Source organism: Nematostella vectensis, chromosome 1, assembly GCF_932526225.1.
Source record: "Nematostella vectensis chromosome 1, jaNemVect1.1, whole genome shotgun sequence".
Taxonomy (NCBI): domain Eukaryota; kingdom Metazoa; phylum Cnidaria; class Anthozoa; order Actiniaria; family Edwardsiidae; genus Nematostella; species Nematostella vectensis.
In genome coordinates, this window is record NC_064034.1 from 1,855,163 (window position 1) to 1,874,968 (window position 19,806).

The window sequence follows — 19,806 nt, forward strand, 5'->3', positions numbered from 1 at the left end:
AGACTCTTTGACTAACTTGCACCAAAGGTAACCCATTTTTTAAGGCTTCTAAAAGGGCATCAAATTCTACAAAATGAATAAAAAAATAGTCCAGCAAATAGATCTAGGGGATGTTTTATGTGAAACCTAGTTTCAAAATCTTTTTCATCCTTGCTCTTTTTTATGTCAAAACATGACTCCCGTGTGTAACACAGGTATCCCGAAGATGACCAGCGGTCTCACACCAGCAGTTGAGGAAATGGCGGACCAAATGACAACGTTTGGGCTCTAAACCCGAAATTTAAAATACAGCAAGGCCACTAGTTTTGGATTTACTGCACAGGAAAAAGGTTCTCATCTTAACTCGCAGCCAATATGCGAAGGCTTGCAAAAAGCCAAAGTCCGGTGGTTGAAGCGGCTTACAACCGTAGGCAAGTGACGAAGAAATCGAGATCTGCCTTCACGTGGGTTCTAGTTAACATCTCTCTCGCGGCATTCATCTTCTCCGATCTGTGAGTATAGGACCTTTCTTAGTTAATATATCTCGCGACATTCATCTTCTCTGATCTGTGAGTATAGGACTTTTCCTAGTTAATATCTCTAGCCGCCTTCATCTTGTCCGATCTGTGAGTATAGGACTTTTCTTAGTTAATATCTCTAGCCGCCTTCATCTTCTCCGATCTGTGAGTATAGGACTTTTCCTAGTTAATATCTCTAGCCGCCTTCATCTTCTCCGATCTGTGAGTATAGGACTTTTCCTAGTTAATATCTCTAGCCGCCTTCATCTTCTCCGATCTGTGAGTATAGGACTTTTCCTAGTTAATATCTCTAGCCGCCTTCATCTTCTCTAATCTGTGAGTATAGGACTTTTCCTAGTTAATATCTCTAGCCGCCTTCATCTTCTCTAATCTGTGAGTATAGGACTTTTCCTAGTTAATATCTCTAGCCGCCTTCATCTTCTCCGATTTGTGAGTATAGGACCATTCCTAGTTAATATCTCTAGCCGCCTTCATCTTCTCTGATCTGTGAGTATAGGACTTTTCCTAGTTAATATCTCTAGCCGCCTTCATCTTGTCCGATCTGTGAGTATAGGACTTTTCTTAGTTAATATCTCTAGCCGCCTTCATCTTCTCCGATCTGTGAGTATAGGACTTTTCCTAGTTAATATCTCTAGCCGCCTTCATCTTCTCCGATCTGTGAGTATAGGACTTTTCCTAGTTAATATCTCTAGCCGCCTTCATCTTCTCCGATCTGTGAGTATAGGACTTTTCCTAGTTAATATCTCTAGCCGCCTTCATCTTCTCCGATCTGTGAGTATAGGACTTTTCCTAGTTAATATCTCTAGCCGCCTTCATCTTCTCTAATCTGTGAGTATAGGACTTTTCCTAGTTAATATCTCTAGCCGCCTTCATCTTCTCCGATTTGTGAGTATAGGACCATTCCTAGTTAATATCTCTTGCGGCATTCATCTTCTCCGATCTGTGAGTATAGGACTTTTCCTAGTGAGTATCTCTCGCGTCATTCATCTTCTTTGATCTGTGAGTATAGGACTTTTTCTATACTCTCCTATATCATGGCTCATTTGGTTTGTTAATTTATTTCATCTTCGTATTGGGATTTCCCGCAGAATGTTTGGATCTATAAGTTACTATCTAGATGTCCATCACCCATACATCTGGTATGGAGGTGAGTATACATTATGCAGTATTTGTTAATATTCTAAGTGTTAAATTTCAGTTTTTAAAATGAGAGTTGCCAAGATACCTCTGGTACCTCTATCAAGCGGTCACCCTCAGAACCAAACTTAATATTGGTGTATGTATTACATCCAAAATTACAGACAGGGCCATTAAATCATGGCAGCATATAACGATGGCGTTAAATCTTTGAATGACCAATGATTAAAAGAAGTTGGTCACTTAATGGGTAGGTACAGTAACCACTGTGTAATAGCTTGTCTTTTTTCTTTTAGAACTTATTCTAGCTGTGTGGTTCAGTGTTGGGTTCATTGTAGACCTGTTCTACTATCTTCAGCCAGTGATTTCACAGAACACCATCCTCCTCTCACCCAAGCAATGCAAGCTTCTGGGAGTCAGACAATCAGGTCAGCAGACCAGGAACTTATGACCAATGCATGGTCTCTACCAGAAAAAAAATAATTGTGGCATTCCATGTTGTAGAATCATGTGATCCTAAGCCTTTGGTCTTGAGTGCCCAGATATAAAAAAAAAAACTGTGGCATGATTTTTGCACCTAGTGATGCCTCCTACTAAACATCTAATTGACACAATTTTTAATTATTATTTGTTTCTACCTATAGACGTAGGGTTCAAGTTGAAATCCCCTGATGACATGCCTAGGGCCCCTAGCCACAGCGCACCCTCCACCCCAATCTCACCCTTCACAGGGTCAACCCCGCCCAGAAAACACAAGGTCACCCCACCAGGGGTAGGTAGAGGTTATACCCCCACCAGGGGTAAGTAGAGGTTATACCCCCACCAGGGGTAGATAGAGGTTATACCCCCCACAGGGGTAGGTAGAAGTTATACCCTCACCAGGGGAAGGTAGAGGTTATACCCCCAGTAGATAAGTTACTACACCATTAGTATGATATCCAATTGAAAATGCCTTATCAAAGTTTATTATTATTTATCAAAAACTCTGTCCATCTATTCTTTGTCTTTTGAAAATATTTACAAGATGTCACCTGGAGATTAAAAAAAGTACAAATATACAAGGAGATGTTTATTTTAAATTGCAAAGTAATGTTACAATTGGTGTACCATTGTTGTTGCAGGCATTTTACTTACAAGTGTTCAAAAACTGCTTCTTGCTTCTATTTAATTCTTAACTCTTGTATTATTTTGTAACATTAGCCCAGCAGTACAACTCCTGGCAGCTTCTCCCAAACACCATACCTCAACACAGCCACCCCTGATACCAGGTATGGGATAGGTGAATAACACACCATACATCAACACAGCCACCCCTGATACCAGGTATGGGATAGGTGAATAACACACCATACATCAACACAGCCACCCCTGATACCAGGTATGGGATAGGTGAATAACACACCATACATCAACACAGCCACCCCTGATACCAGGTATGGGATAGGTGAATAATACACCATACATCAACACAGCCACCCCTGATACCAGGTATGGGATAGGTGAATAATATATCAACACAGCCACCCCTGATACCAGGTATGGGATAGGTGAATAATACACCATACATCAACACAGCCACCCCTGATACCAGGTATGGGATAGGTGAATAACACACCATACATCAACACAGCCACCCCTGATACCAGGTATGGGATAGGTGAATAATACACCATACATCAACACAGCCACCCCTGATACCAGGTATGGGATAGGTGAATAATAAATCAACACAGCCACCCCTGATACCAGGTATGGGATAGGTGAATAATACACCATACAGTTACCCCTGACACCAGGTATGGGATAGGTGAATAACACAGCCACCCCTGATACCAGGTTATATATACTGTATGTAGGTGAATACTCACCATACATCAACACAGCCACCTCTGATCCCAGGTATGGGATAGGTGAATAACACACCATACATCAACACAGCCACCCCTGATACCAGGTATGGGATAGGTGAATAACACACCATACATCAACACAGCCACCCCCGATACCAGGTATGGGATAGGTGAATAATACACCATACATCAACACAGCCACCCCTGATACCAGGTATGGGATAGGTGAATAACACACCATACATCAACACAGTCACCCCTGATACCAGGTATGGGATAGGTGAATAATACATCAACACAGCCACCCCTGATACCAGGTATGGGATAGGTGAATAATACACCATACCACAACACAGCCACCCCTGATACCAGGTATGGGATAGGTGAATAACACACCATAGATCAACACAGTCACCCCTGATACCAGGTATGGGATAGGTGAATAACACACCATACATCAACACAGCCACCCCTGATACCAGGTCTGGGATAGGTGAATAATACACCATACATCAACACAGCCACCCCTGATACCAGGTATGGGATAGGTGAATAACACACCATACATCAACACAGTCACCCCTGATACCAGGTATGGGATAGGTGAATAATACATCAACACAGCCACCCCTGATACCAGGTATGGGATAGGTGAATAATACACCATACAACAACACAGCCACCCCTGATACCAGGTATGGGATAGGTGAATAACACACCATACATCAACACAGTCACCCCTGATACCAGGTATGGGATAGGTGAATAACACACCATACATCAACACAGTCACCCCTGATACCAGGTATGGGATAGGTGAATAATACATCAACACAGCCACCCCTGATACCAGGTATGGGATAGGTGAATAATACACCATACATCAACACAGCCACCCCTGATACCAGGTATGGGATAGGTGAATAATACATCAACACAGCCACCCCTGATACCAGGTATGGGATAGGTGAATAATACACCATACAGTTACCCCTGACACCAGGTATGAGATAGGTGAATAACACAGCCACCCCTGATACCAGGTTATATATACTGTATGTAGGTGAATACTCACCATACATCAACACAGCCACCTCTGATCCCAGGTATGGGATAGGTGAATAACACACCATACATCAACACTGCCACCCCTGATTCCAGGTATGGGATAGGTGAATAACACACCAGACATCAACACAGCCATTACACATTAAAACAACTGCCATCTCCTGTGATTAACTCAGTGTTATGTTTCATCTGCTTCAGTCTTCGATCAAGGAGTGCCACACCCACTAGGTCACCATGTAAGTACCTTATTGAGGGTGTGTTTATACATACAAAATAGAGGGCATGCCTAGAAGGCAAGTAAGGGTTGTGCCAAGAAGGTGCACCTCTGCTGTAATTAATCCTATAACTCTTTTGATTTTTCAGACTCTCCAAGTGATTGTATAAGCAGCCTGGAGGGGCTTACAGATTTTCTCAAAGAGCAAGAGAAAGAGGAGCTTTTACTCCAGAGAGGTAAAGTATCTGCTAGTAGACTACAGACTACTGTAAATCATTAAAATATTACTATGGATATATTACTATTTCTTTGTTTCTTGTGGAAACCTAAAAGCACAATCTACAATACTGTATCAAAGTCTATCTTTTTCCCCAACATCTAACTTGGTCTGTAACTATGGAATAGCAAAGTCTCACCTTTACCACTGTTGTATCCTTTCTGATAAAAACTGAAAATTTGTATATATTTTATTTTTAGTTTTATCTTTTTTTTTATAGTTTCCCCTGAATCCATAACCCCTGGGCGTGGTACCTCCTACTGGTCGCCATATCGGCAAGACTACACACCACCTCTTGGCGTTTACAGGATTGCTAGAAGGTATAATATCTGAGCATCTCTATGGTTGCGCAGTTCTTTAGATAGGAATGCAATATAGATAAAAGTGACAGATCCAGTTGGACTTTGGGGGAATTGGTTCCACCCTCTCTTTGGACAGAAATGTTAGAAGAGATGTTTGTGGGCTTAAGTCCACTAATTGACCCAATTGGCTCTTAGCACCCACCTCTCCTTATGGCAGGGTTCAAAATAACTGCCAGAGATAGCCTGCTGTTTTCTGGTCTTTGCCAGCTCTTTTTTATGTATTCCCCTCTCATAGTTTGAGTGTGCAGGCTTTTTTCCCACCAAAGTCCACAAAGCCAGAAAATTCTAGCAGATTAAAAAAAAATATTTTGAACTCTACTTGGCCATCCAAAAAAGGTAATTTCGTTAACGGAGGATCATCTAATTATTTGTTTTAATAATACCGGGTAAATGTCTGTATACCTAGGTACATGTCTGAATACCTAGGTACATGTCTGAATACCTGGATACATGTCTGAATACCTGGGTACATGTCTGAATACCTGGATACATGTCTGAATACCTGGATACATGTCTGAATACCTAGGTACATGTCTGAATACCTGGGTACATGTCTGAATACCTGGGTACATGTCTGAATACCTGGGTACATGTCTGAATACCTGGGTACATGTCTGAATACCTGGGTACATGTCTGAATACCTGGGTACATGTCTGAATACCTGGGTACATGTCTGAATACCTGGGTAAATGTCTGAATACCTGGGTACATGTCTGAATACCTAGGTACATGTCTGAATACCTGGGTACATGTCTGAATACCTGGGTACATGTCTGAATACCTGGGTACATGTCTGAATACCTAGGTACATGTCTGAATACCTGGGTACATGTCTGAATACCTGGGTACATGTCTGAATACCTGGGTACATGTCTGAATACCTGGGTACATGTCTGAATACCTGGGTACATGTCTGAATACCTGGGTACATGTCTGAATACCTGGGTACATGTCTGAATACCTGGGTACATGTCTGAATACCTGGGTACATGTCTGAATACCTAGGTACATGTCTGAATACCTGGGTACATGTCTGTATTACTGTCCCCATCTTCAGGCAGGTGCCCCTACCCTCCAAAAATGCTGGATCTGCCCCTGACTGACTTCCCAAAATTAAATCTTCAAAATAAGTTTGAGTTGAGTTATTGCGATCACAAAAACTTTGTGACTTCTCTCGTCTCTATTTGGCATGGTTATCTTTTGTTGTTTATACTTCTAATTGCAAAAATAAAGCAGAGATTCTAATTATTGGGGTACAAATACATTATAGAAAATTATACTTGGAAAATATTAAATTGCTTTCATTATCAAATATTTGTGTTAGTTGGGCCAAAAATACAGTAAATTTATTAATCAAATCAAGCAAATACAGTGTGTTGCCCCAATAACGTACGGTACCCAATTCCGGACAGTTTGCGTCGAAAGCCTGTTCAAAATATACGAAAGAGAATTTAAAAAATCTTACATGACCTAATTAGTAACTAACTCTCATACTCACATGTGCTGTAGTAATTACGTAGTTGGCGTTATTATCAGCGGGAAAATTCAAATTCAATTCAAATAAAATTCAATTTTAAAAAGTTAATAGGAATTAGTTTTTGCATTTAAAATATATTTTGGAGGGATTTAGGTACATATAAACGTTGTGTCAATTCATGCAATCATATAATAAAGATAACGCTCGCAAAAAAAAGCAACATAATTAGCAGCATTTAAAAATATTTAGCTCGTCAAACTTTCTAAACACATTTTTATGGCTATGTAGACAGCCAAAACTATAAATTACCGTCTTTAAGCACTTCCGGAATATACTATTGCTTCTTTCTCAATGCTTTTATCATCAGGTTACAATAATTATTTTGAATGTGACTTTTTAGAGCCTTTTTTTCATTCAGAAGTAAGTAAAGTACAAACGCCGCTGTGTTTGACAGATATTGATACAAAGCCATCTGTCTACGGCAAAAGGTAAAAAAAAGATAAGTGAGAAAAAGATTTGTTGAATTTTTATTAAGTTGAATCAGTAAAACTTAATAAGATTATTGTTATATGCCAAATTTCATGCTTGTTTTTCGACGAAAGTCTATGGATCCAAACGGATGAATTTGTGATTCAAAGAGCATGCAATTATCACGTAAACAATTTCTAAAATGCTCTTCGTAGATCCACATAATTAAAGATGGCTTTGCTAAATAAGATAAATTCTTATTTTGATTTTATAAGAATTGGAAATTAGGGCAAACCGGGATTAGGGCAAATCAGTGACACATACTTTTCGAGCACGGCGCCCCAAACTTAAGAAAAAAAAAAAAATATATATATATATATATATATATATATATATATATATATCTGATGTCAGTCACCTGTACTGTAGAGTGATACGAAATGCTGCAGATTGATATTCTGTGTGTTGTTCAGGTATCCTGGCGTAAATCAAGTGTACTGTAGAGTGATACGAAATGCTGCAGATTGATATTTTGTGTGTTGTTCAGGTATCCTGGCATAAGTCAAGTGTACTGTAGAGTGACATGAAATGCTGCAGATTAATATTGTGTGATGTTTTCAGGTCTCCTGGCATAAGTCAAGTGTACTGTAGAGTGAGATGAAATGCTGCAGATTAATATTGTGTGATGTTTTCAGGTCTCCTGATGTCAGTTCATCACATGATGATGGGGATTCAGGTTACTCTAGTACTAGGGCTGATGAAGTGAGTTCATTTATTTGTTATTACTAGGGAAGAAAGCGAGAGGTGAAGTAGTTTTGGCTGTGGCAATAGTCAATATGAAGTGTTCTCTCCTTTGGGCTAATGAATAGTCCAACTACGTTAGTATTTGTAACAAGAAGTCAACAGTGGATTAAAGGTGTATGTTATGAGTAGACGACCTAGTGTTCTGTAGTCTTCCTATAGTTCTACTGTTGAATCCTTTCTCCAGCTTGTCTGTAGTCTCCCTAGTTCTACCATTGAATCCTTTCTCCAGCTTGTCTGTAATCTTCCTAGTTCTACCATTGAATCCTTTCTCCAGCTTGTCTGTACTCTTCCTAGTTATACCATTGAATCCTTTCTCCAGCTTGTCTGTAGTCTCCCTAGTTCTACCATTGAATCCTTCCTCCAGCTTGTCTGTACTCTTCCTAGTTATACCATTTAATCCTTTCTCCAGCTTGTCTGTAGTCTCCCTAGTTCTACCATTGAGTCCTTTCTCCAGCTTGTCTGTACTCTTCCTAGTTATACCATTGAATCCTTTCTCCAGCTTGTCTGTAGTCTCCCTAGTTCTACCATTGAATCCTTTCTCCAGCTTGTCTGTACTCTTCCTAGTTATACCATTGAATCCTTTCTCCAGCTTGTCTGTAGTTTCCCTAGTTCTACCATTGAATCCTTCCTCCAGCTTGTCTGTACTCTTCCTAGTTATACCATTGAATCCTTTCTCCAGCTTGTCTGTAGTCTCCCTAGTTCTACCATTGAATCCTTCCTCCAGCTTGTCTGTACTCTTCCTAGTTATACCATTTAATCCTTTCTCCAGCTTGTCTGTAGTCTCCCTAGTTCTACCATTGAGTCCTTTCTCCAGCTTGTCTGTACTCTTCCTAGTTATACCATTGAATCCTTTCTCCAGCTTGTCTGTAGTCTCCCTAGTTCTACCATTGAATCCTTTCTCCAGCTTGTCTGTACTCTTCCTAGTTATACCATTGAATCCTTTCTCCAGCTTGTCTGTAGTTTCCCTAGTTCTACCATTGAATCCTTCCTCCAGCTTGTCTGTACTCTTCCTAGTTATACCATTTAATCCTTTCTCCAGCTTGTCTGTAGTCTCCCTAGTTCTACCATTGAGTCCTTTCTCCAGCTTGTCTGTACTCTTCCTAGTTCTACCATTGAATCCTTTCTCCAGCTTGTTTGTAGTCTTCCTATAGTTATACCATTGAATCCTTTCTCCAGCTTGTCTGTAGTCTTCCTATAGTTATACCATTGAATCCTTTCTCCAGCTTGTCTGTAGTCTCCCTAGTTCTACCATTGAATCCTTTCTCCAGCTTGTTTGTAGTCTTCCTATATTTCTACCAATGAATCCTTTCTCCAGCTTGTCTGTAGTCTTCCTATAGTTCTACCATTGAATCCTTTCTCCAGCTTGTCTGTAGTCTTCCTATAGTTCTACCATTGAATCCTTTCTCCAGCTTGTCTGTAGTCTTCCTAGTTATACCATTGAATCCTTTCTCCAGCTTGTCTGTAGTCTTCCTTTAGTTCTACCATTGAATCCTTTCTCCAGCTTGTCTGTAGTCTCCCTAGTTCTACCATTGAATCCTTTCTCCAGCTTGTCTGTAGTCTTCCTATAGTTATACCATTGAATCCTTTCTCCAGCTTGTCAGTAGTCTTCCTATAGTTCTACTTTTGAATCCTTTCCCCAGCTTGTCTGTTGTCTTTCTATAGTTCTACCATTGAATCCTTTCTCCAGCTTGTCTGTAGTCTCCCTAGTTCTACCATTGAATCCTTTCTCCAGCTTGTCTGTACTCTTTCTAGTTCTACCATTGAATCCTTTCTCCAGCTTGTCTGTAGTCTTCCTAGTTCTACCATTGAATCCTTTCTCCAGCTTGTCTGTAGTCTCCCTAGTTCTACCATTGAATCCTTTCTCCAGCTTGTCAGTAGTCTTCCTATAGTTCTACTTTTGAATTCTTTCCCCAGCTTGTCTGTTGTCTTTCTATAGTTCTACCATTGAATCCTTTCTCCAGCTTGTCTGTAGTCTCCCTAGTTCTACCATTGAATCCTTTCTCCAGCTTGTCTGTACTCTTTCTAGTTATACCATTGAATCCTTTCTCCAGCTTGTCTGTAGTCTTCCTAGTTCTACCATTGAATCCTTTCTCCAGCTTGTCTGTAGTCTCCCTAGTTCTACCATTGAATCCTTTCTCTAGCTTGTCTGTAGTCTTCCCATAGTTCTACCATTGAATCCTTTCTCCAGCTTGTCTGTAGTCTCCCTAGTTATACCATTGAATCCTTTCTCCAGCTTGTCTGTACTCTTCCTAGTTATACCATTGATCCTATCCTTCTGCAGATCTGGAATAAGTTGGGCATCACACGTGCAGACCTGGATCACTGGACAGAAAACTGCCGTAAGGTACACACAAGGCCCTCCATATTCCATTCATACTCTGATCAGCCACTAATCTTGTATTATTGTATATTCAATAGGGTATTCCAGCTATAAGCATGCACGCACAATAGACATGGAAACCTACTTCAACTACCATCATGCAGTGTGTGACATCATTTGATGCAAACTTAAGGTGCGCGCTGCATTCTGGTAGTTGAGGTAGTTTCTATTCTAATCTTCGCGCACTCTTACCTCTACGCACATGACAATGAAACAAAATGAATGAAATGCACGAAAAAAAATTGAAAATGTAATTGTTAAAACTAGTCCACCGGCATTAAAAGAAATATGGATTGAACTCCTTTTGAGCTATAAAACTGATGCTATGTTTGTCGTATAACCTGTGTAATTCTGTTTTTCAGTGGCTTTGTCAGACCATTCTGGTTCGACTCGTGGAGCAGATCGACTCTGTGAATGACGTTCTGTGTCGTATTGGGTGCCAGGAGCTGCAGATAGGAAGTAAATATTTGCAACTTTTTTAAACATTCGTAATCTTTAATTTCTCGCAGTGTGGCAAATGGTTATATTCAAGGAACTTGGATCCCTATTCTTTGCCGTGAGTTTCGCCCTATCTTGATCGAAATCGATTTCTCTGCTGATGGAAAAACACATTATATGGCCTGTTTAAAGGCAAAAACATATCCTTATAATTAATCTTGGTAACACACGGGTTTTGTACAAAATCTCAAATCAAGAATACCATCGTTAGCATTACTACTCGGCCATCCTACATGAAGTATCGACCTATTAAGCTGTACTCGGCCATCCTACATCAAGTATCGACCTATTAAGCTGTACTCGGCCATCCTACATCAAGTATCGACCTATTAAGCTGTAGTCGGCCATCCTACATTAAGTATCGACCTATTGAGCTGAAAATACTGTACTTCTGTCTATCCGTCAACACTTTCCCGTCAACGTTATATCTAGGCCGGCTAATGATCAAACCCGACAAACGCAATTTCCTCATTATTACGTATCTTCTCGACATTTTCAGAGGATAAACATTTCTCGAATCCAGACAATTAACACTGCTCAAAGACGTGTGAATGACATCAACGTAGTATTTGAATTTCGAGCTCCGAGGCTTTTTCCAGTGTGGCTGCCTAGTAGTAGAAAAGGTGGTAACTCCTTTCTACCTACCTGGTTTTCGTAGAATCTTTGTGCTGTACGCCATGACCCACACTTGATTTCATTTGCAGCGATAAGTCTTAGCTCACTACGACAAGTCGCTGTAACCAAAGCGGACCAGGTTCCTCAGTTACGCGCCATCATCCCTTATTTGGAGGCATCTACCAACCAAGAGTACCTCGTGCAGAGGATAAGAGGTGAGAGCAATACAGTGAGTGCAATTTGAATTACAAATGTTCTGGGAGGATCTAGGGGGTGGGAGCGAAAATCATACTATAAAAAAATCAACTCGCTTTTAACCCCCCCCCCCCCCCCCTGATGTTGTATACCCTGCGACAAAATGTGCTCTTGATTATGTAAATAATACTCAATTGTTTCTTTATTGTTAGATGAGTAAATCCAGTTTTCCTTTAAGAGGTTTTATTACGATTCGCTTTCTCGCTTTCTTCCACAAAATGTTGTTAATAAATACATAGAAATGGTAGGACTAAAGCAATATTGTATGGGAGAGGAAAACATATCCAAATCTTCTATGCCGGAATTTATTTTGTTATGTAGGCGACAACAACACATTTTTCGGGATTTTCTTGGAAGTACGCTTAGTGCGAAACTCGAAATAAGCTAAAGCCTACTTGAAAACAAGCATCTCCAAGGGTCTTAAGAATACAAAAAAAAAATATGGTTCTTGTGGCTTAATGGTATTGTTCCAGGTAGACACGCACCATTTTTATGCAGGCCCATGTCCCATGCTCCTGTGCTCTCGGATTTACTGCTAACGAGTGTGAAACTGTTTTTTCATAATTCTCATTTCCTACGCTGCCTTTGTCCTCTAGAGCTCTCCAAGGGCGGGTGTCTTGGCGTCTATCGATGGAACTCGGGTGGAATGTTTCGCGGGAAACCTTGGGAACAAGACTTATTTGCTGATTCCCAGGTAGGAAGAGAAGTAGGATTATTGATATGATTATGAATCACAGCAAGGTCACTATCATCCGCATCTACATTATTTGGGATCATCACCAACAATAGTTCCACCACTACCAACATTTTATTAGATCCATCTCAATGGAACCCGACGCATAAGGACACCTTATTTGCGGGGTGTTATTAACTGAGATATTAGAGAGAAAAAACTGCTGATTTTTTTTAGCATTTTTAACCACATTAATATTTTTGTTTTGACACTTCCTTTCGTACCACTCGAATGTTTCACCGCTCAAAAATTTGCACGGCACATGTTCTGTTACATGGGTCCTCCCCTAGCTGGACGAAAAAAAGACAACTAATAATACCAGACCCGTGTGGATATTGTGATAAATTGCACGGCGCTGTTTCCGCTGCGAATGTTTGAGTGGTTGAGAAGTAGACCGGAAGAAAAAAGGGGCGTATGCCTGCATTAGCGTGAAATGAGTGTCTCCTTATGCACAGATCGTGATGCACCTTTTCTGTACCTACATGGACTCGAGGCTGCCTGCAGACCCTAGGTTCCCGGATGGGCGTACCTTCACAGGACTTCACTTCCTCAAGACACCTGATAAACCGGCTGGTAAGACAAGTCAAACAGGTTTCTTTCCTCAAGACACCTGATAAACCGGCTGGTAAGACAAGTCAAACAGGTTTTTTTCCTCAAGACACACGATAAACCGGCTGGTAATACGAGTCAAAGTTTCTTTTCTCAAGACACTTGACAAACTGCAAGTGTCTTGAGTTCTCTTTTGACGTCAAGTGTCTTGAGTTTTCTTTTGCTCTGACGAAGGGCTCGAAACGTCAGCGCAACTACTCTGTTTCACAGAGGCGTTTAACATACCTTTTCAACCTTGTGTTGATTGATACCTTGTCTACACAACGCCTACGCAGACCATTTTTTTCGCAGAACAGTTTTTCTGCAGCTCGCCTGTAGTCTTTCTAGTTATAGCACTTGACAAACCGGCTGGTAAAACCAGTCAAACGCGTTTCTTTTCTCAAATGCCTTTCGTTTGACAGCGTTTGTTAGATTAGAGGCCGCACCCTAGCAACCATCAACAAGTATGTTTAATAAACGCCGCCCTAGAAGTTATGGAGTTGATTTGGAGAAATATATCATATATCATATTATGAATTGACACTAATTGTGTTTAATATTTTTACTCACTCTTCGAGCTTTCGCTTTGAAGATTATTAATAGCTTGCATTTACTTGTTATTGATGAGTAAAAAACGAGGCAGGTGTAGTTTAGAGTTAATTTCATAGAGTATACCGCAAAGTACGCAAATGTACATAGTTGATTGTTTCTTCATTTCATCTAGAGTCGCACATGAAGTGAGCGGTGGCTAATCTTGGCCATCTCGGCCTGGACTAGATAGCGAATGTGCAAACAATTACATAACGTTTGGCATAGTTTACACACATCTTCTTTAATAATTTTGCTTCTTTTTGTACACTTTTGCTGCCTTAGCAGAATTGTAATATCCTTCGGTGCCGACCTATAATTTTTTTGCTTTTAAGTGTTTTGAGGGCCCGATTTTACTTTCATCTGTAAGTATTTTATTTTATTGCTTCTTGTTATGGGTTACCCGTAGCTCGCGAACGTCACTGATGATCAATGGCAAACTGGAAGTAAAACACATACAATACATCTCAACTTCCCAATAATAAAAGAAAAGAGGCCATTCGAGGCCAGTCATACTTACCGCGCAGCAGACGAGGTCGCCTGGACACACGCCCGGCGCCTTCATGCTCCTCTCGTCCCCACATCGCTCACTACTGACGCACTCCTGGGTGCAAACGCGCTGCTCTGGTGATAGAAATAAAAAACAATTCGGGGCACTTGACACTTGTTTCGGATTTATTAGGATACTGGAGTACAGGAGTATCCTCGTTATTCCTTTAGTATCTTATTATTACTGTATATCCGTGTTCAATGCTATTGACACTGAAGGTTTTTTTTTATTATTATTTATCTATACTACCGAATATGGCAAACAAGGGATTAACATTTTAATTAGATTGAAAAACGTTTTCTGGACTCGTATTTGAGAAATCTTTGAATTACATTTTCAAATTTGAGAAATCGTGGAACTTTGTGCTTTAATTAAAAATTTGAATTGAAACCATTTGATGCTGTTGTGGAAGTTTTTTGTTCAATTTGTGTCACGTTTAGATGATGGTCGGAAATTGTTAAGTATACTGGTCCGTAAGCTTTTGTTGTTCTGAAAAATATCTGAAGATTTGTTCTTTATTATTAATTGTTACTATGTATATACCTTACAAAATCAAAGTATTTATGTGTCTGCAAATTCTGTACCATTTTACCGAATCAGCATAATATATCGCATTCGAAAAAAAACCGTGAATGCTCTTGTTCATTCTCCAATGGAAAGCCTATCAAAAAAAACACTTTCGTACAAAATCCCAAACTACGTTTTTGCTCAGACAAGTTCAGAAAAGACTTCTAAAACAAACCTCCTTCTTGGTCTGTGGCATTAGCGCACCGCAGGATGAATAACAGCAGCAGAACACGTGAAAACATCCCTTGAATCGTAGAACCAATTGATACTGAACCGATACGATTGAGATAAAAAGTAGAAGTACAGCACTTTATTAGTTACTGCTATATTGCTATATTGGCTCATTTGTAATTCCACCAATCATTTTTACCGTTTCTGATAATTAGTCCCGTCGTTTGCAGAGTATCATTTGTCATAAATCTCGCGAAAAGGCATCTGTATCAATCTGTATCATGTGTTGCTTAGAGGACCACGATAACCGTTAAAAATGAATTAGACTTTTGGGTGTATTTCATGAACCTTTTTTATACACTTTTATACGCATACTTTATACAGTTAAGGATGCACCATAGAACTGTGTCGTACATCGTGTAGTATGATTATAGATTTGTAAAGTAAGGATGCACCATGGAACTGTGTCGTACATCGTGTAGTATGATTATAGATTTGTAAAGTAAGGATGCACCATGGAACTGTGTCGTACATCGTGTAGTATGATTATAGATTTGTAAAGTAAGGATGCACTATGGAACTGTGTCGTACATCGTGTAGTATGATTATAGATTTGTAAAGTAAGGATGCACCATGGAACTGTGTCGTACATCGTGTAGTATGATTATAGATTTGTAAAGTAAGGATGCACTATGGAACTGTGTCGTACATCGTGTAGTATGATTATAGATTTGTAAAGTAAGGATGCACTATGGAACTGTGTCGTACATCGTGTAGTATGATTATAGATTTGTAAAGTAAGGATGCACCATGGAACTGTGTCGTACATCGTGTAGTATGATTATAGATTTGTAAGGTGAGGATGCACCATGGAACTGTGTCGTACATCGTGTAGTATGATTATAGATTTGTAAGGTGAGGATGCACCATGGAACTGTGTCGTACATTGTGTAGTATGATTATAGATTTGTAAAGTGCACTAAGGAGGATATATATTACAGACGTTTCGAGGCTCCTCCCTCTTGACACTGATGAAGCGACAGTAGCCTCGAAACGGCTGTTAATATCTATCCTTTTTAGCGCTATTCAAATCTATAATTATACTTCTACACTTCTATACGTCTGTTAGCAAGCGCTACCAGCCACCTACAACACCTCGTTGCATTTTTTTTTTACGAATCGTAACTCTGTAGATAGAAACTAATAAAATAAAAAAAACTGGGCACTGAAGGTGTTTATGCAGGTGTTTTAAGGTACACAACGAATAGAATATTACTTTTTTTAAAAACATGAATTCGTTTCGAGTATACACTTAATTTATTTGTTTATTTGATTCCTATCAATCATCGGCGTGCTGCGATACATGGATTCATGAATAGAACCATAGTGTTGTCGGTGCAAATTGTAATTGTCAGTCCCAATGATATTTTTATTATCGAAAAATCATTTTCTGCTGAATATATGGAAAATGGGTAAATTATATCTTTATTTTTATACAGTTTTAAAATCACTAGAACTAACATTTATCATTTGCACCGACAATGTTTTTATATTTTTTTCTAAATTATAGTCTGGTGCCGCTAAAACTGGTAGAGAAATGTATGAGTGCGCAGGAGTGTAACACGTCGGTGAGACAAAGAGCGTGACTTTATAGAGTTACACTGAAGCTGCAAGCCTCCATAAAGCGTTCACCTTACTTGGTCACAAAATATCAAGTTTTAACAAATTTGCTTCATTTTGCTTCCTCTATATCAGCGACCATCTTTACGGTTCTGAGGGTTGCCGCTGAATAGAGGTATCGCTTTAATGTTCTTTGAAAATTAATGTTAATTATTGGATGGTTGGGTTACATGCGGTTAGTCCTAGAGGTGGCGGTCCCTTTGTACATCTGTCTGTTATCTGGGGTACTTACCTTCTTTTCCCCATGCTTAGATGCCAGGAAGAGCGACTTGTCCATCTACATGGCTCGTCTGCACCCGCCGCACTACAAGATCGTGGTCAAGGACGAAGTCTACGACATCCCAAAGGTATGCAGCTATTCCCAGGTAATGGTTTTATCCTCAAGGTATGTATTTATCCACAGGGTATGTAGTTGCTCCCAAGGTATGTAGTTATCCCCAAGGTATGTAGTTATCCCCAAGGTATGTAGTTATCCCCAAGGTTTGTAATGATCCCCAAGTATGTAGTTGTCCCCAAGGTTTGTAATGATCCCCAAGTTATGTAGTCATCCCCAAGTTATGTAGTTATTCCCAAGTTATGTAGTTACCCCTAAGTTATGTAATTGCTCCCAAGGCATGTAGTTATCCTCAAGGTATGTCGTTACCCCCAAGTTATGTAGTTATCCACGAGGTATGTTGTTATCCCCAAGTTATGTAGTTTTCCCCAAGTTATGTAGTTATCCCCAAGTTATGTAGTTATCCCCAAGTTATGTAGTTTTCCCCAAGTTATCTAGTTATCCCCAAGTTATGTAGTTACCCCCAAGGTTTGTATTTATCCCGAAGGTATGTAGTTATCCCCGAGGTATGTTGTTATCCTCGAGGTATATAGTTATCTCAGGTGTGTAGTTATTCCCAAGTTATGTAGTTACCCCCAAGTTATGTAGTTATCCCCAAGTTATGTAGTCATCCCAAAGGTATATAGCTATCCCAGGTGTGCACTTATCTCCAAGGTACGTAGCTATTCCAAAGATATGCAGCTACCCCTAAGGTATGTATTTATCCCAAGGGTATCTAGTTGCCCCCAAGGTATGTATTGATCCTCAGGGTATCTAGTTATCCCCAAGGTATGTAGTTACCCCGAAGTATTTAGTTGTCCCCAAGGTGTGTTTTGTTAAGGCATATAATTACCCTCAATGTATTTAGTAATTCCAAAGGAAATAAGTTACCCCTAAGATATATGTAGTTATATTAAGTCTATCTACCCGCGGGGTCTTAATAGTGATGACTTTTTTTGTAGTAGGAACCCACGTAGAGATGTGTAAAGTCTTTTTATCCATAGCGCGCGCTATTCTAGAAAATGCGCGTTTTTGTCAGTTGTAATGTTTTTGCATCTCGCGCCACTATTCTGATGTAAATAAGCTTGTAACGATTCACCTTCTTCAGTCTGCCTTGAAGAAGTCTTATTTAAGACAAAAATTTGGCAGAGTCGAATTCCAGTTTTTGGTGTATTGTATTCATTGTTCTGGTACGAGATCGCGACAGTTTGGGCTTTTTGATTCTATAGTTATCATTACGGCATATACTTATTCCCAAGGTGAAATAGTAATTCCCAAGTAATGTGTTGTTATCCTGTTATCATACAAGGTTTGTAGTTATCGCACCAAATGGTATCTGAATGTCTGGAATAGTAGCTAGACTTTCAAAGAAAATAACGTCGGTGTCGTCACCAGAAGTTCTTACCTTACCGTCTCAATTGCGCCATCCAGGCTAACTATTGATACAAATGATATTGTTTGACATCAATTGCATGATACATAAGCCCTTTCATCATTATACGATTCCCGCGAAAATTCCCATGCTTCCGTGAATACTCATTTACTATTACTTTCTTTATCACTAGGGCCGCAACAACCTTTTTCACGCCATCATCTTCTTCCTTCATCACATCAAAACCGAGCATTACGGGATGTTAGGGTAAGAAGGCTCTCGTAGAGTCTGCCAAGGGAATGGGTCAGTACGCAGCTCTTACAAGCTGCAATTTGATTGGGCAAATGAACAATATCCGCACCTCTACACAAAGAACGAGAAGAATAGAGACAAAACAACTCCTTTGTAGAACAAAGATAATAGGAGACAAAGCAGCTGCGTACTTACTCAAGGGAATGTGAGGCTAAGACAGACCACCAACCCCCCTCCCCCTAGACACGCACTCTAGATGAATTTCTTGTCTTTATTCAATTTTCTCCTATATTTATTTATTTTTCCTGGTTGTCTTCAGGCGTGTGAATTTGGGCCTCTCAGGAGTAAACATTATGTGTATCATGAACAAGAAGTGAGCACATCCAGTGGGATACTCGACTGCGTCTATTGCGTGACATGGTCACGATCTGGCTCTAACAGATGGTCACGTTACACTACCACGACCTTACTCATGAGTCAATGCTAGTTATCCCAAAGACTCTAGGCTAGCATACTCCGGCCAAGTGATTATGGTTGATCTTTCTCTTTACTCAAGTCTCATGCTGCTTCATTTTAAAATATATTTTGTATCGCGTTCACTATTTTGTTTACTGTGGAACTTTTAGCAAATAACTGAATAACGCTGGAACTCGACGTTACTGTATATTAACTAGGTTGTATTTCTGAATTATATGTTTTTCTATATAAGCAGTTTAAGCGTGTGCCTTATTATTTTTCGCGCCGTCATGTGCTTTTATACCTCCATTAGGGATCGACTATTTGACCAATCTCATTCCCAGAGCCCACGTACCCTTATGCCAGCGGCTAGGTAAAGTCTCTGGGATAATCAATTGTTGGGGCGATTCTAATTGGCTCTCAAACCTGCTTCAGTGAGCATGCGCAAATGAAACGGAAGTGAATAGAACCAATGATTTCCGTAAATGGTCAAATGACCAGGTTTGGGACCATCGAATACTTATCGCAGAGCTCGATGTGTGAAGCTCTTGCAAACAGCAAGAGCTTAAGTATACGATAAATCCTGGCCTTGTTGCCACGGATGGCCTACCA

The 19,806-nt window shown here is 39.9% G+C and overlaps 1 protein-coding gene and 1 long non-coding RNA gene across 4 annotated transcripts; one reads left to right on the forward strand and one right to left on the reverse strand.

Annotated features, from left to right (window-relative positions):
* The first annotated feature begins 204 nt into the window (after positions 1-204).
* Positions 205-19,449, forward strand: LOC5516368 (transmembrane protein 209). Of its 3 annotated transcripts, none has more exons than XM_032386132.2 (17): positions 205-491; positions 1,607-1,665; positions 1,952-2,083; positions 2,300-2,427; positions 2,856-2,923; positions 4,772-4,809; positions 4,937-5,023; positions 5,285-5,384; positions 8,068-8,134; positions 10,458-10,520; positions 10,919-11,015; positions 11,759-11,884; positions 12,521-12,618; positions 13,113-13,230; positions 17,054-17,148; positions 18,680-18,753; positions 19,058-19,449. In XM_032386132.2, the coding sequence occupies exons 1-17, from the start codon at positions 355-357 to the stop codon at positions 19,113-19,115; spliced, it is 1,545 nt and encodes a 514-aa protein (XP_032242023.1). In that variant the 5' UTR covers positions 205-354; the 3' UTR covers positions 19,116-19,449. The 3 variants fall into 3 exon arrangements, with proteins under 3 accessions (XP_032242023.1, XP_048580919.1, XP_001636404.2); XM_048724962.1 differs by lacking the exon at positions 205-491 and adding an exon at positions 659-662; XM_001636354.3 differs by lacking the exon at positions 205-491 and adding an exon at positions 1,439-1,460.
* On the reverse strand, positions 14,059-15,324 carry LOC116620349. The gene is made up of 3 exons (XR_004297136.2): positions 15,126-15,324; positions 14,354-14,457; positions 14,059-14,273 (listed from the first exon to the last, which is right to left on the reverse strand). It is a non-coding gene; the product is annotated as an uncharacterized LOC116620349 (long non-coding RNA).
* Positions 19,450-19,806: the final 357 nt, after the last annotated feature.

Excerpts from the sequence above, each read along its gene's own strand:
- LOC5516368 (XM_032386132.2), top strand. The coding sequence starts at position 355 with ATGCGAAGGCTTGCAAAAAGCCAAAGTCCGGTGGTTGAAGCGGCTTAC. Across the intron at positions 8,135-10,457 it reads CTAGTACTAGGGCTGATGAA|ATCTGGAATAAGTTGGGCAT; the intron begins GTGAGTTCATTT and ends ATCCTTCTGCAG. Across the intron at positions 13,231-17,053 it reads GACACCTGATAAACCGGCTG|ATGCCAGGAAGAGCGACTTG; the intron begins GTAAGACAAGTC and ends CCCCATGCTTAG.